At 51.1% G+C, this 17,822-nt stretch overlaps 1 protein-coding gene across 1 annotated transcript; it reads left to right on the top strand.

Moving 5' to 3' along the window:
* The first annotated feature begins 3,900 nt into the window (after positions 1-3,900).
* Positions 3,901-6,607, top strand: LOC120023028 (proline-rich extensin-like protein EPR1). The gene is made up of 3 exons (XM_038966978.1): positions 3,901-3,949; positions 4,170-5,240; positions 5,322-6,607. Exons 1-3 carry the CDS (start codon positions 3,901-3,903, stop codon positions 6,605-6,607), a joined length of 2,406 nt encoding a protein of 801 aa, XP_038822906.1.
* Positions 6,608-17,822: the final 11,215 nt, after the last annotated feature.

The raw sequence follows: 17,822 nt of genomic DNA, 5'->3' as shown, positions 1-17,822 counted from the left end.
GAAACAGACCTCACATAGCCCCAGGACAGCAACACAATCATGAGAAAACAAAAATATAATTACTTGACACATTGGAAAGAATTAACAAAAAAACTGAGCAAACTGTAATGCTTATTTGCCCCTAAACAGAGACTTCACAGAGGCAGAATACCTGAGCACCGTGACTGACCCAAATTTAAGGAAAGTTTTGACTATGTACAGACTCAGTGAACATGGCCTTGCTATAGAGGCAGGCCGCCTTAGGCAGACCTGGCTCTCAAGAGAAAACAGGCTATGCGCAGACTGCCCACAAAATGAGGTGGAAACTGAGCTGCACATCTGTGAAGGATGGTTTTGTTCTCTTTTTAACAGAAATATATGCCTTATAGAAATAGGACATGTTAATCACAAAACATAGCGTGACTGCAGAAAAGCTGTTGTTAATCTGGGGTGTCGACTGTGCTAACCAGAAGGTTGAGACAAGATGGAAAAATGCTGAATAACAAGAAAACAGGAACTGAGCAGTGTAGCCACCGACAACTCAACTCAAACTTCACAACAAACACTTCCGGATATCTGGATCCTGTGTGCTGTGAGGCTGGGACCAGCCTGGGCACCACCGATAGGCTAGCAAGTTTAAACCACGCTAAGCCTCTACTGTGACAGGCCAACTCTGAAGTTGGAACTACATCTGTCACAGTATAAAAGAAGATGTCTGTACTATTTCAGTCAGTTCTCTGCTTTACCCTGCGTGGTGATACAGTGAACCTGTATATACGAAAATTGCATTTACCATTTATCGCTTATGTTAAATAAAAATACTTAAAGTATGTTTGGTGACTCTGAATCACATTTTATCCTGATACCAGATTCGATTGACTCAACCTTTTACACATCCTAACCTCCTGCCAAATGTATGACCATAATAGAGACACATATTTAACTCAGCTTACACCCCCAGCCTCAGCTAACACCCCAGCCCCAGCCTCAGCTAACAACTCAGCCCCAGCTCACACCCCCACACACAGCCTCAGCTAACACACCCAGCCTCAGCTAACACATCCAGCCCCAGCTAACACGCACAGCCCCAGCTAACCATCCCAGCCCCAGCTAACAGCCCCACCCCAAGACCCAGCTAACACCCCACCCCCAGCCTCAGCTAACACCCCCACCCCCAGCCCCATCAAACACCCCACCCCCAGCCTCAGCTAACACCCCCACCCCCAGCCCCATCAAACACCCCACCCCCAGCCTCCGCTAACATCCCAGGCCTCAGCTAACACCCCCAGCCCCATCAAACACCCCACCCCCAGCCTCAGCTAACATCCCAGGCCTCAGCTAACACCCCCACCCCCAGCCCCATCAAACACCCCACCCCCAGCCTCAGCTAACACCCCACCCCCAGCCTCAGCTAACACCCCCACCCCCACCCCCAGCTAACACCCCCACCTCCAGCCTCAGCTAACACCCCCCAGCCCCAGCCTAAACTAACACCCCCAGCCCCAGCTAACACTCCCCAGCCTCAGCCTCAGCTAACACCCCCAGCCTCCAGCTAACACCCCCCAGCCCCAGCTAAAACCCCCCAGCCTCAGCCTCAGCTAACACCCCCAGCCTCCAGCTAACACCCCCCAGCCTCAGCCTCAGCTAACACCCCCAGCCTCCAGCTAACACCCCCCAGCCCCAGCTACCACCCCCTCAGCCTCAGCCTCAGCTAACACCCCCAGCCTCCAGCTAACACCCCCCAGCCCCAGCTAACACCCCCCAGCCTCAGCCTCAGCTAACACCCCCATCCTCCAGCTAACACCCCCAGCCTCAACCTCAGCTAACACCCCCCAGCCCCAGCTAACACCCCCCAGCTCCAGCCTCAGCTAACACCCCCAGCCTCCAGATAACATCCCCAGCCTCCAGCCAACACCTCTCTAGGGCTTGTTCTGATAAAGAGATGATATTGAATGTCACAGCTTTAATGCAAAGGATGGCATGTTTGTTTTTACTACAACAAGAAAAAGAAGAATAGAAAGAAGAAAGAAAAAAAGAGAAGCGATGACACATATCATTACCATATATTTGCCACAATCAATGACTTGGAGAGCTTTATGACCTTACGTACATACATACATACATACATACATACATACATACATACATACATACATACATACATACATACATACATACATACATACATACATACATACATACATACATACATACATGGAAGGAAAGAGTTGAGAATCAGTCTTTCATTTCACTATGGAATCCCGTAGTCCTACACCTTTCATTTAACCTTCATTTAACCTTCATTTAACCTTCATTTAACTAGGAAAGTAGGTTAAGAACAAACTCTTATTTAACAATGACAACCTAAATAACAACTATACAGTCAGTGTCCTATATTCTTCTGAGTCTCCTCTGACATAACTGTACTGTACTGTACTGTACAGTATTACTCGCTTCCACCACCCTCTCTCTTTCCCCCAATGAATCACCCCCCCTATGTGCTGTCAGTTGGCCAGCAGGGAGGTCAGACCCCCACCTCACCCTCCTCACCCCCCAGTCACTCCCAGCTACAGCTTCCATTGTACTGCCTCACAATGGAACAGAGTCTTTGATCTTCGAGGGGTGCACTCCTCCTCCTCATCTTTTTCCTTGTGTTTTTCAGATTGAGCCTTGACCTTCCATTCACCGCAGCAGAGAGGAGGAAAGGAGAGAAAGAAAGGAAATTAATTAAACTATAATGAATTGGAGTGAGGGACGGAGAGAGAGAGTGATGAAGGGAGAGAGAGAGAGAGAGCGTGATGAAGGGAGGGAGGGAGAGAGAGATGAAGGGAGGGAGAGAGAGTGTGTGATGAAGGGAGGAAGAGAGAGAGAGAGTGATGAAGGGAGAGAGAGAGAGAGAGCGTGATGAAGGGAGGGAGGGAGAGAGAGATGAAGGGAGGGAGAGAGAGTGTGTGATGAAGGGAGGGAGAGAGAGAGAGAGTGATGAAGGGAGGGAGAGAGAGCGAGAGCGTGATGAAGGGAGGAAGGGAGAGAGAGATGAAGGGAGGGAGAGAGAGTGTGTGATGAAGGGAGGGAGAGAGAGAGAGAGAGTGATGAAGGGAGGGAGAGAGAGCGAGAGCGTGATGAAGGGAGGGAGGGAGAGAGAGATGAAGGGAGGGAGAGAGAGAGTGTGATGAAGGGAGGGAGAGAGAGAGAGAGAGTGATGAAGGGAGGGAGAGAGAGAGAGAGTGATGAAGGGAGGGAGAGAGAGAGAGTGACGAAGGGAGGGAGAGAGAGAGAGAGTGATGGAGAGAGAGAGAGAGTGATGAAGGGAGGGAGAGAGAGAGTGACGAAGGGAGGGAGAGAGAGAGAGTGATGAAGGGAGGGAGAGAGAGAGAGTGTGATGAAGGGAGGGAGAGAGAGAGAGAGTGATGAAGGGAGGGAGAGAGAGAGAGTGATGAAGGGAGGGAGAGAGAGAGAGTGATGAAGGGAGGGAGGGAGAGAGAGAGATGAAGGGAGGGAGGGAGAGAGATGAAGGGAGAGAGATGAAGGGAGGGAGAGAGAGAGAGAGAGAGATGAAGGGAGGGAGGGAGAGAGTGTGATGAAGGGAGGGAGAGAGAGAGAGTGACGAAGGGAGGGAGAGAGAGAGTGTGATGAAGGGAGGGAGAGAGAGAGAGAGTGATGAAGGGAGGGAGAGAGAGAGAGTGATGAAGGGAGGGAGGGAGAGAGAGATGAAGGGAGGGAGAGAGAGAGCGTGATGAAGGGAGGGAGAGAGAGAGAGAGTGATGAAGGGAGGGAGAGAGAGAGAGAGAGCGTGAGGGCTGTTGTTCTCTGTCTTCAGTTATTAAAAGGCCTGGAGACATATCTATCCAATGCAGATTGTTTTGTCCAATTGACAAATTTGCTCTCCTCCAAATGTCTTCTTTGGTACATAGTGGTAGCATGGTTGAGGCTAAGGGTGAGGCTAAGGGTGAGGCTAAGGGTGGGGAGGGTAGGGACAGGGATGTTGGGAGCTTCAATATCTGGGACAAGGACAACTATCGCTCTTCTGATCAGGGCTGTGTTACCGTAGCCCCATTGAGGTGTTGTGAATATTGGGGGTCATAACCTAACGCCATGCAGCCAGGTACAGCAGAGCAGGCTGACCGGTCTTTAGTAGATGGTCCACACAAACACTGTCTGGGACTGGAATAATCATTCTGTTGCCCCAGTACCCTACCACCCCAGTACCCTACCACCCCAGTACCCTAACACCCCAGTACCCTACCACCCCAGTACCCTACCACCCCAGTATCCTACCACCCGAGTATCCTATCACCCCAGTACCCTACCACCCCAGTACCCTACCACCCCAGTATCCTACCAGCCCAGTACCCTATCACCCCAGTACCCTAAGACCCCAGTACCCTACCACCCCAGTACCCTACCACCCCAGTACTCTACCACCTCAGTACCCTATCACCCCAGTACCCTACCACCCCAGTATCCTACCACCCCAGTACCCTACCACCCCAGTACCCTACCACCCCAGTACCCTACCACCCCAGTACTCTACCACCTCAGTACCCTATCACCCCAGTACCCTACCACCCCAGTATCCTACCACCCCAGTACCCTATCACCCCAGTACCCTATCACCCCAGTACCCTACCACCCCAGTACCCTATCACCCCAGTATTCTACCACCCCAGTACCCTACCACCCCAGTATCCTACCACCCCAGTACCCTATCACCCCAGTACCCTACCACCGCAGTACCTTATCACCCCAGTACCCTATCACCCCAGTACCCTACCACCCAGGTATCCTACCACCCCAGTACCCTATCACCCCAGTACCCTACCACCCCAGTATCCTACCACCCCAGTACCCTATCACCCCAGTACCCTACCACCCCAGTACCCTACCACCCAGGTATCCTACCACCCCAGTACCCTATCACCCCAGTACCCTACCACCCCAGTACCCTATCACCCCAGTACCCTACCACCCCAGTACCCTATCACCCCAGTACCCTATCACCCCAGTACCCTACCACCCCAGTACCCTACCACCCCAGTATCCTACCACCACAGTACCCTACCACCCCAATACCCTACCACCCCAGTATCCTACCACCCCAGTACCATATCACCCCAGTACCCTACCACCCCAATACCCTATCACCCCAGTATTCTACCACCCCAGTACCCTATCACCCCAGTACCCTACCACCATAGTACTCTACCACCCCAGTACTCTACCACCCCAGTACCCTACCACCCCAGTAGCCTACCACCCCAGTATCCTACCACCATAGTACCCTACCACCCCAGTATCCTACCACCCCAGTACTCTACCACCTCAGTACCCTACCACCCCAGTACCCTACCACCCCAGTACCCTACCACCCCAGTATCCTACCACCATAGTATCCTACCACCCCAGTACCCTACCACCCCAGTACCCTACCACCCAGTACCCTACCACCTCAGTATCCTACCACCCCAGTACCCTACCACCCCAGTACCCTACCACCCCAGTATTCTACCACCTCAGTACCCTACCACCCCAGTACCCTACCACCTCAGTATCCTACCACCCCAGTACCCTACCACCCCAGTACCCTACCACCCCAGTATTCTACCACCTCAGTACCCTACCACCCCAGTACCCTACCACCCCAGTATTCTACCACCTCAGTATCCTACCACCCCAGTACCCTACCACCCCAGTATTCTACCACCCCAGTACTCTACCACCCCAGTACCCTACCACCCCAGTACTCTACCACCTCAGTACCCTACCACCCCAGTACCCTACCACCCCAGTACCCTACCACCCCAGTATTCTACCACCCCAGTACCCTACCACCCCAGTACCCTACCACCCCAGTATTCTACCACCTCAGTACCCTACCACCCCAGTACCCTACCACCCCAGTACTCTACCACCTCAGTACCCTACCACCCCAGTACCCTACCACCCCAGTACTCTACCACCTCAGTACCCTACCACCCCAGTACCCCACCACCCCAGTACCCTATCACCCCAGTACCCTACCACCCCAGTAACCTACCACCATAGTACCCTACCACCCCAGTATCCTACCACCCCAGTACCCTACCACCCCAGTACCCTATCACCCCAGTACTCTACCACCCCAGTACCCTACCACCTCAGTATCCTACCACCCCAGTACCCTACCACCCCAGTACCCTACCACCCCAGTGTTCTACCACCTCAGTACCCTACCACCCCAGTACCCTACCACCCCAGTATTCTACCACCTCAGTATCCTACCACCCCAGTACCCTACCACCCCAGTACCCTACCACCCCAGTATTCTACCACCTCAGTACCCTACCACCCCAGTACCCTACCACCCCAGTACTCTACCACCTCAGTACCCTACCACCCCAGTACCCTACCACCCCAGTACCCTACCACCCCAGTATTCTACCACCCCAGTACCCTACCACCCCAGTATTCTACCACCTCAGTACCCTACCACCCCAGTACCCTACCACCCCAGTACTCTACCACCTCAGTACCCTACCACCCCAGTACCCTACCACCCCAGTACTCTACCACCTCAGTACCCTACCACCCCAGTACCCTACCACCCCAGTACTCTACCACCCCAGTACCCTACTACCGCCTTCTCTGAACAGAGCTTTAGAATACACAGTCCTCCCCCCTGCCACCCCTCCTCCCCCACTCTCTCCCCCAATAGGCTGATGCTCCAGTGAGTCTGTATAGAAGCCTAGACCTCCAGTCCAGTGTATTGTCTCTCCCTCCTGGCCCTCTGCTTATACCTGACCCAGTGTATTGTCTCTCCCTCCTGGCCCTCTGCTAACACCTGACCCAGTGTATTGTCTCTCCCTCCTGGCCCTCTGCTAACACATGACCCAGTGTATTGTCTCTCCCTCCTGGCCCTCTGCTAACACCTGACCCAGTGTATTGTCTCTCCCTCCTGGCCCTCTGCTAACACCTGACCCAGTGTATTGTCTCTCCCTCCTGGCCCTCAGCTAACACCTGACCCAGTGTATTGTCTCTCCCTCCTGGCCCTCTGCTAACACCTGACCCAGTGTATTGTCTCTCCCTCCTGGCCCTCTGCTAACACCTGACCCAGTGTATTGTCTCTCCCTCCTGGCCCTCTGCTTATACCTGACCCAGTGTATTGTCTCTCCCTCCTGGCCCTCTGCTAACACCTGACCCAGTGTATTGTCTCTCCCTCCTGGCCCTCTGCTAACACCTGACCCAGTGTATTGTCTCTCCCTCCTGGCCCTCTGCTAACACCTGACCCAGTGTATTGTCTCACCCTCCTGGCCCTCTGCTAACACCTGACCCAGTGTATTGTCTCTCCCTCCTGGCCCTCTGCTAACACCTGACCCAGTGTATTGTCTCTCCCTCCTGGCCCTCTGCTAACACCTGACCCAGTGTATTGTCTCTCCCTCCTGGCCCTCTGCTAACACCTGACCCAGTGTATTGTCTCTCCCTCCTGGCCCTCTGCTAACACCTGACCCAGTGTATTGTCTCTCCCTCCTGGCCCTCTGCTAACACCTGACCCAGTGTATTGTCTCTCCCTCCTGGCCCTCTGCTAACACCTGACCCAGTGTATTGTCTCTCCCTCCTGGCCCTCTGCTAACACCTGACCCAGTGTATTGTCTCTCCCTCCTGGCCCTCTGCTAACACCTGACCCAGTGTATTGTCTCTCCCTCCTGGCCCTCTGCTAACACCTGACCCAGTGTATTGTCTCTCCCTCCTGGCCCTCTGCTAACACCTGACCCAGTGTATTGTCTCACCCTCCTGGCCCTCTGCTAACACCTGACCCAGTGTATTGTCTCACCCTCCTGGCCCTCTGCTAACACCTGACCCAGTGTATTGTCTCTCCCTCCTGGCCCTCTGCTAACACCTGACCCAGTGTATTGTCTCACCCTCCTGGCCCTCTGCTAACACCTGACCCAGTGTATTGTCTCTCCCTCCTGGCCCTCTGCTAACACCTGACCCAGTGTATTGTCTCTCCCTCCTGGCCCTCTGCTAACACCTGACCCAGTGTATTGTCTCTCCCTCCTGGCCCTCTGCTAACACCTGACCCAGTGTATTGTCTCACCCTCCTGGCCCTCTGCTAACACCTGACCCAGTGTATTGTCTCTCCCTCCTGGCCCTCTGCTAACACCTGCCCCAGTGTATTGTCTCTCCCTCCTGGCCCTCTGCTAACACCTGACCCAGTGTATTGTCTCTCCCTCCTGGCCCTCTGCTAACACCTGACCCAGTGTATTGTCTCTCCCTCCTGGGCCTCTGCTAACACCTGACCCAGTGTATTGTCTCTCCCTCCTGGCCCTCTGCTAACACATGACCCAGTGTATTGTCTCTCCCTCCTGGCCCTCTGCTAACACCTGACCCAGTGTATTGTCTCTCCCTCCTGGCCCTCTGCTAACACCTGACCCAGTGTATTGTCTCACCCTCCTGGCCCTCTGCTAACACATGACCCAGTGTATTGTCTCTCCCTCCTGGCCCTCTGCTAACACCTGAAGATGTATTCCACCAGCGCACTAATCTGTTATTTTCCTCTCCTTAATTTCTTGTCCTTCTCCCCCCTCTCTTTTTTATTCTGTGCCCAGACTGTAAATATTTACCAATGTGCTGGTATTGAGAGTTGTTGTGCTAGTAACTGGATAGAGTACAGAGAAGGAGGGGCAGTGATTGGATAGAGTACAGAGAGGGAGGGGCAGTGATTGGATAGAGTACAGAGAGGGAGGGGCCGTGCTTGGATAGAGTACAGAGAGGGAGGGGCAGTGATTGGATAGATTACAAAGAGGGAAGGGCAGTAAATGGACCATATGGCTCCCATAATGGGAGAGAACACAGAACACACACAAACACACACATCCACTGTACGTACACACACTGGCTACATGATCGTATTCTTGCTTTACCCAGTGAGAGACCCACTTGTGCTACTCTAGCCTTTGGCCACTTCAAGCTTTCCAGAGGCACATCAGCGTGGACTCAGGGGCCTCGACCATATGTTAGTGATGTGTTTCCTGTTAAGACTATTGTGCATTTACCAGACGCTCCGACTGAAACAGGATAACATGGACAATTGGCTCCTCATGCTTCGTCCCGGCCGACCCAGCTCCCTCTCACCCTTAACTTCCTGTCTCAATGTGAACTCTGGCTCTAGCATGTCCTTCATAGGTTAGTGTCACAACTGTGAAACCTTCTGTATGTCAGTGTGTGTGTGTGTGTGTCAGCGTGTGTGTGTCAGTGTGTGTGTGTGTGTGTGTGTCAGCGTGTGTGTGTCAGTGTGTGTGTGTGTGTTTGGCTTCACTATTCTTGGGACCAGAAGTCCTCACAACAGTAGTTAAATCGAGTACAGGCATAACTGAATGAACAACAGAGACAGAATGCAATATGGAATATTACTAAATAGTTTGGGGCATGACCTCGTCTATGAGGAACGCTCCACGGAGCCAGATGCTGATGACAGGTAGCCTATTGCTGGGCAGCTGGCATCAACCTGGCTACTATGCCCGTAGAATAGGAAACAAAGTTAATTATTTGATGCTTTCTTGATGAAGTTAAATGAGCATTCAGAGCAGCCTTTCTGATTGACCTGTCAGAAACTACATTAAAGCAGGGACAATTTGGACAAGTGGGGACATTTTGCCGGCCCCCAAAAGTACAAAGGCTATTTTAGGCTTAGGCGTCAGGTTTAGGGTTATGGTTAGCTTTAGGGGTTAGCTTTAGGGGTTTTGGTCCCCACATTGATAGTAAAGCAAACATAGAGTACCAGTCAAAAGTGTGGACACACCTCTTCATTGAAGGGTTTTTCTTTATTTTACTATGTTCTACATTGTAGAATAATAGTGAAGACAACAAAACTATGACATAACATATGGAATCATGTAGTAACCAACATACTTTTGATTTTAGATTCTTCAAAGTAGCCACCCTTTTCCTTGATGACAGCTTGGCACACTCTTGGCATTCTCTCAACCAGCATCACCTGGAATGCTTTTCCAACAGTCTTGAAGGAGTTCCCACATATGCTGAGCACTTGTTGGCTGCTTTTCCTTCACTCTTCGGTCCAACTCATCCCAAATCATCTCAATTGGGTTGAGATCGGGTGATTGTGGAGGCCAGGTTATCTGATGCAGCACTCCATCACTCTCCTTCTTGGTCAAATAGCCCTTACACAGCCTGGAGGTGTGTTGGGTCATTGTCATGTTGAAAAACAAATGATAGTCCCACTAAGCCCAAACCAGATGTGATGGCGTATAGCTGCAGAAGGCTGTGGTATTCATGCTGGTTTGGTGTGCCTTGAATTCTAAATAAATCACTGACAGTGTCACCAGCAAAGCACCCCCACACATCACACCTCCTCCTCCATGCTTCACGGAGGGAACCACGCATGCAGAGATCATCCGTTCACCTACTCTGTGTCTCACAAAGACATGGCGGTTAGTTTGTTAGTTAGCTTGTTAGTTTTTGCGACTGCACTTGAAGAAACTTTCAAAGTTCTTGAAATTTTCTGCATTGACTGACCTTCATGTCTTAAAGTAATGATGGACTGTCGTTTCTCTTTGCTTATTTGAGCTGTTCTTGCCATAATATAGACTTGGTCTTTTACCAAATAAGGCTATCTTCTGTATACCACCCCTACCATGTCACAACACAACGGATTGGCTCAAACGCATTAAGAAGGAAATCAATTCCAGAAATTAACCTTTAACAAGGCACACATGTTCATTGAAATGCATTCCAGGTCATGAAGCTGGTTGAGAGAATGTGAAGAGTGTGCAAAGCTGTCATCAAGGCAAATGGTGGCTATTTTGAAGAACTGGTTACTACATGATTCCATATGTGCTATTTCATAGTTTTGATATCTTCACTACTATTCCACAATGTGGAAAATAGTAAAAATAAAGAAAATCCATGGAATGAGTAGGTGTGTCCAAACTTTTGACTGGTACTGTATATATGTGTGTGTTTTGTTGGTACTTCTATCCTGTGGGGAACTAAAATCCCCTGAAGATCCCACAAGAATAGTAAAACAAGGAAGATGTATTTCCCACATCCCCATGAGGACAAAGGCTATTTTAAGCTCAGATGTTTAGGGTTAGGGTTACAGTTAGGGTTAGAGTACGGGTAAGGGGTTCGCGGTTAGGTTAAGGTTTAGGGTTTTGGTTAGGGTTACGGGTTAAGGTTAGGGTAAGGGTAAGGGTTAGAGGGAGGTTTAATGAAAATAGGATTTTGAATGGTAATCAATGTTAAGTCCCGACGAGGATAGAAGAACGAAACACACATACACACATGCATGTTTTGTGTGTGTGTGTGTGTGTATGTGTGTGTGTGTGTGTGTGTGTGTGTGTGTGTGTGTGTGTGTGTGTGTGTGTGTGTGTGTGTGTGTGTGTGTGTGTGTGTGTGTGTGTACACATGTTGAGTGAGCTCACAGCACAGTGCCTCACAGCGCACGCACGCACGCACAACACAACGCTTACTCTTCTCATAGATTGGGGTTGTAATGGTAGATAGGGGTTTCTCTGGTTTTAATGGTAAAGGGTTGGGGGTAAATAAGGGTTTCTCTGGTTTTAATGGTAAAGGGTTAGGGGTAGATAAGGGTTTCTCTGGTTTTAATGGTAAAGGGTTAGGGGTAGATAAGGGTTTCTCTGGTTTTAATGGTAAATGGTTAGGGGTAGATAGGGGTTTCTCTGGTTTTAATGGTAAATGGTTAGGGGTAGATAGGGGTTTCTCTGGTTTTAATGGTAAAGGGTTAGGGGTAGATGGGGCTTCTCTGGATTTAATGGTAAAGGGTTAGTGGTAAATAGGGGTTTCTCTGGTTTTAATGGTAAAGGGTTAGGGGTAGATACGGGTTTCTCTGGTTTCAGTGGTAAAGGGTTAGGGGTAGATAAGGGGCTTCTCTGGTTTTAATGGTAAAGGGTTAGTGGTAAATAGGGGCTTTCTGTGTCTCATTGTCTCGTTACTTCTAAATGTTCTACTGAGACACCTGATACTGAGGCCCATTTGTCAGCCGTGTTTATGTCTGGGGTGCAGAGTGGTGTCTGTGAAGGCTGCTCCCAACTCCACCCTCCCTTCTGTCCCCTCCACAGCCCCCTGGGATGTGGATGCGGTGAGTGACAGGGCTCTGAGAAATCTGTGGGTTGATACATGTAAAGGTGTCTTGAGATGGGGGAGGAGAGGAGTAGGGTGTCTCTAAACCTTATATACTCATGGAAACTGCCTCCTGCAGAAGCGACAAGATCTCATAGTTTCCCCCTCGGGAAAAAAAAACGGATTATGGGATGAACGTCTATGTTTGACGCATTAATTCCACGTGGTTAAGGTTAGGGCTATGGTTCGGGGACGCCTTTAAACAAAATCATTTTTTTAAAGACTCGCTACTACCATCAAGTATCATCAAGTAGTCTCAACGGCTTGCTAGAGCATTGTGAACTGAGGTGACACAGAGGTCTGAGAAATGGTTTCGATGTTATTGTTGGGAGTGCAGAGGAAGGTGTAGTTATATCCTCGTTCTCAGTCTGTTTCTAGGTATCGGGCTGGGAGAGGAGGTGTAAGGCCTTGGTATGTCTGGAGACAACACACACCTTATTTTATTCAATTCATTTGTATTCAAAATGTACCTTTACTTGTATTCCTATTATTGTCGCATTGGGAGTTGAACCTGCATGTCATTGTACTGTGTACACCACGTGTTTTACTTGCTATATTGTATTTACTTCGCCACCATGGCCTTTTTTTGCCTTTACCTCCCTTATCTCACCTCATTTGCTCACATTGTATATATATTTATTTTTCTACTGTATTATTGACTGTATGTTTGTTTTACTCCATGTGTAACTCTGTGTTGTTGTATGTGTCGAACTGCTTTGCTTTATCTTGGCCAGGTTGCAGTTGTAAATGAGAACTTGTTGTCAACTAGCCTACCTGGTTAAATAAAGGGGAAATATATATATATTTTTAAATATGACAAATAACACTTGACTTGACTTGTGTTACAGATTCACACAGATGCTCTACAAGATGCTTGGTCAAGTGTGTCACGCCCTGGCCATAGAGAGTCTTTTATTCTCTATTTTGGTTAGGCCAGGGTGTGACTATGTTGGGCATTCTAGTTTCTTTATTTCTATGTTTTCTGTTTCTATGTTTTGGCCGTGTATGGTTCTCAATCAGGGACAGCTGTCTATCATTGTCTCTGATTGGGAATCATACTTAGGCAGCCTGTTTTTCCACCTTAGTTGTGGGTAGTTGTCTGTGTTAGTGGCCTGTATAGCCCTAGTCAGCTTCACGTTAGGTTTTTGTTGTTTGTTGTTTTTGTTGGCGACATTCAAAATAAAAAGAAATGTACGCTGACCACGCTGCACCTTGGTCCGGTCATTTACACCCTGACGACGTTCGTGACAGAACTACCCACCACAAACGGACCAAGCAGCGTGGTAAGGAGGACTGGACATGGGAGGACATCCTGAATGGGAAAGGATCCTGTACGTGGGAGGAGATCCTGGCGGGAAAGGATCGCCTGCCGTGGGAGCAGGTGGAAGCAGCGAGGAAGGCGGAGGCAGCGAGTAAAAGGGCCCAGGATTACACAGGGTCAAGGCTGGCACGAAAGACCAGGAGGTCACTCCAAAACATTTTGGGGGGGGGCACACGAGGGGATTGGCAGAGTCAGGATTCAGACCTGAGCCAACTCCTCGTGCTTACCGTAAGGAGCGTGGTACTGGTCAGGCACCGTGTTATTCGGTGGAGTGCACGGTGTCTCCAGTGCGCGTTCACAGCCCGGTGTGCTACATTCCAGCTCTCCGCATCGGCCGGGCTAGAGTGGGCATCCAGCCAGGACCGATGGTGCCGGCTCAGCGCATCTGGCCGCCAGTGCGTCTCTACGGCCCAGGATATCCTGCTCCGGCTCTGCGCACGGTGTCTCCGGTGCGTCTGCACAGCCCAGTGTGTTGTGTGCCAGTGCCCCGCCTTTACCGGGCGAAGGTAACCATCCAGCCAGGACGGGTTGTGCAGGCTCTTCGCTCGAGGCCTCCAGTGGCCTCCACGGCCCAGTGTATCTGGTGCCTACTCCAAGAACCAGGCCTCCAGTATGTCTCCCCAGCCTGGTGAGTCCTGTGCCTGCTCCCAGAACCAGGCCTCCTGCATGTCTCCCCAGCCTGGTGAGTCCTGTGGCAGCTCCACGCACCAGGCTGTCCATACGTCTCCTCACTCCAGTGATGATCCATGGCACGAAGCCTCCAGTGGTGATCCATGGCACGAAGCCTCCAGTGATGATCCATGGCACGAAGCCTCCAGTGATGATCCATGGCACAAAGCTTCCAGTGATGATCCATGGCACGAAGCCTCCAGTGATGATCCTTGGCACGAAGCCTCCAGTGATGATCCTTGGCACGAAGCCTCCAGTGATGATCCTTGGCACGAAGCCTCCAGTGATGATCCATGGCACGAAGCCTCCAGTGATGATTCATGGAACGAAGCCTCCAGTGATGATCCATGGCCCAGAGCCTCCAGTGATGATCCATGGCACGAAGCCTCCAGTGATGATCCTTGGCACGAAGCCTCCAGTGATGATCCTTGGCACGAAGCCTCCAGTGATGATCCATGGCCCGAAGCCTCCAGTGATGATCCATGGCACGAAGCCTCCAGTGATGACCCATGGCACGAAGCCTCCAGTGATGATCCATGGCACGAAGCCTCCAGTGATGATCCATGGCCCGAAGCCTCCAGTGATGATCCATGGCACGAAGCCTCCAGTGATGATCCATGGCACGAAGCCTCCAGTGATGATCCATGGCACGAAGCCTCCATTGATGATCCATGGCACGAAGCCTCCAGTGATGATTCATGGCACGAAGCCTCCAGTGATGATCCATGGCCCAGAGCCTGCAGTGAGTATCCATGGCACGAAGCCTCGGTCCGTAGCCTCCAGCGACGGTCCCCGGTCCGTAGCCTCCAGCGAACGGTCTCCGGTCCGGAGCCGCCAGCGAACGGTCTCCGGTCCGGAGCCGCCAGCGAACGGTCTCCGGTCCGGAGCCGCCAGCGAACGGTCTCCGGTCCGAAGCCGCCAGCGACGGTCTCCAGTCCGGGGTCTGCAGCGAGGGTCCCCAGTCCAGAGGCGCCACCAAAGTGGGGGGAGCCAGAGGTGGAGCGGGGTCTGCGTCCCGCACTGGAGCCGCCACCGAAGTAGATGCCCACCCGGACCCTCCCCTATAGAGTCAGGTTTTGCGGCCAGAGTCCGCACCTTTGGGGGGGGTACTGTCACGCCCTGGCCATAGAGGCTTTTATTCTCTATTTTGGTTAGGCCAGGGTGTGACTAGGGTGGGCATTCTAGTTTCTTTATTTCTATATTTTCTGTTTCTATGTTTTGGCCGGGTATGGTTCTCAATCAGGGACAGCTGTCTATCGTTGTCTCTGATTGGGAATCATACTTAGGCAGCCTGTTTTTCCACCTTAGTTGTGGGTAGTTGTCTGTGTTAGTGGCCTGTATAGCCCTAGTCAGCTTCACGTTAGGTTTTTGTTGTTTGTTGTTTTTGTTGGCGACATTCAAAATAAAAAGAAATGTACGCTGACCACGCTGCACCTGTGGCCTGGTGGAGGTCATTTTGCAGGGCTCTGGCAGTGCTCCTCCTTGCACAAAGGCGGAGGTAGCGGTCCTGCTGCTGGGTTGTTGCCCTCCTACGGCCTCCTCCACGTCTCCTGATGTACTGGCCTGTCTCCTGGTAGCGCCTCCATGCTCTGGACACTACGCTGACAGACACAGCAAACCTTCTTGCCACAGCTCGCATTGATGTGCCATCCTGGATGAGCTGCACTACCTGAGCCACTTGTGTGGGTTGTAGACTCCGTCTCATGCTACCACTAGAGTGAGGGCACCGCCAGCATTCAAAAGTGACCAAAACATCAGCCAGGAAGCATAGGAACTGAGAAGTGGTCTGTGGTCACCACCTGCAGAATCACTCCTTTATTGGGGGTGTCTTGCTAATTGCCTATAATTTCCACCTTTTGTCTATTCCATTTGCACAACAGCATGTGCAATTTATTGTCAATCAGTGTTGCTTCCTAAGTGGACAGTTTGATTTCACAGAAGTGTGATTGACTTGGAGTTACATTGTGTTGTTTAAGTGTTCCTTTTATTTTTTTGAGCAGTGTATTTCAGCTTGATAAAACATCCAGCATTTCACCACAGAGAAGAAACATGTGGAAGCAGCATTATGTGACAGTCTAGGTCCCAGGGGCTTGGCCTCTCAGCTACCCATACGGGTTAGTGATTGGTTGACAGTCTAGGTCCCAGGGGCTTGGCCTCTCAGCTACCCATACAGGTTAGTGATTGGTTGACAGTCTAGGTCCCAGGGGCTTGGCCTCTCAGCTACCCATACGGGTTAGTGATTGGTTGACAGTCTAGGTCCCAGGGGCTTGGCCTCTCAGCTACCCATACGGGTTAGTGAATGGTTGACAGTCTAGGTCCCAGGGGCTTGGCCTCTCAGCTACCCATACGGGTTAGTGATTGGTTGACAGTCTAGGTCCCAGGGGCTTGGCCTCTCAGCTACCCATACGGGTTAGTGATTGGTTGACAGTCTAGGTCCCAGTGGCTTGGCCTCTCAGCTACCCATACGGGTTAGTGATTGGTTGACAGTCTAGGTCCCAGGGGCTTGGCCTCTCAGCTACCCATACGGGTTAGTGATTGGTTGACAGTCTAGGTCCCAGGGGCTTGGCCTCTCAGCTACCCATACGGGTTAGTGATTGGTTGACAGTCTAGGTTCCAGGGGCTTGGCCTCTCCGCTACCCATACGGGTTAGTGATTGGTTGACAGTCTAGGTCCCAGGGGCTTGTTTTCAGTTATTCTTCCTCTGAGAGGAAGAAGGGAGGAAGAGGATGAGGAAGGGAGGAGGCACAGGCTATGAAATACAGTGGTAAAGTAAAGAGTGAGAAACAGAAGATACTGTATTGAAACCCATCAGGAGGATACACTGTGAAACAAAAGAGACAGTAACACCAGTGTTCCATCAGTGTATCCACCCTTATGTTATACTAAGTACATGGTGTTTCTATAGCTAGGGCTGACAGTGAGGACTTGTGAAGTACAGAATCAACAACCTCTGCACAATCAAAACAGTGCATTTGTGAGAAGGTGATAAGTTCACAGTTGGCCATTGTTATGATGTAGGCTAAATGCCAGCTGAAAAGTACCAGTGGCCTGGCTTTGGCCCCAAGTGAGAGCGGTTCCGCCGGAGCCATGGCCCAGTGAGACATGGGTGCCGGCCCGCATAGATGTAAAGAGAAAGGTCTGAGCCTTTGGAATAAAACACTGGGATAAATCCTGTATGGAAATGACCCTCTCTCAGGCCGAGCCTCCCCACCCACCAGGGTCACCCCCCGACCCTTGACCCCGGGCCTATCTGCCTATCTGCTGTGAGACCATGGTTTTAGAAGGCCGTTTTGTTCAGGTCTTGGTTAAGGACTGTCTGGTTTAAGAGCCCTGTCATCAGGGCTACTTATCTGATCCTAATGAGCTGATTAGGAGAACTGGGGTTTGTCTAGGTGTGTGTGTGTGTGTGTGTGTGTGTGTGTGTGTGTGTGTGTGTGTGTGTGTGTGTGTGTGTGTGTGTGTGTGTGTGTGTGTGTGTGTGTGTGTGTGTGTGTGTGTGTGTGTGTGTGTGTTTGCGTGTGCGTCTGCTTGTGCGTGTGTGTCTGCTGTCATAGGTCAGAGGTGACAGGGTCATGGTGGACGATGGTACTGTTTGTCCCAGCAACCCACAGTGTCCACACATTCATCTCCTTCATAGTGGTCTGGATGTCCTCCTCATGTCTTCACTCCCCAGGCCTCTGCCCTAAACTCTGTCTCTACAGATTGAGAGAGATAG

Source organism: Salvelinus namaycush, chromosome 28 (assembly GCF_016432855.1).
Source record: "Salvelinus namaycush isolate Seneca chromosome 28, SaNama_1.0, whole genome shotgun sequence".
In the NCBI taxonomy this organism is placed as follows: Eukaryota; Metazoa; Chordata; class Actinopteri; order Salmoniformes; family Salmonidae; genus Salvelinus; species Salvelinus namaycush.
This window is presented reverse-complemented; position numbering and strand designations above follow the sequence as displayed.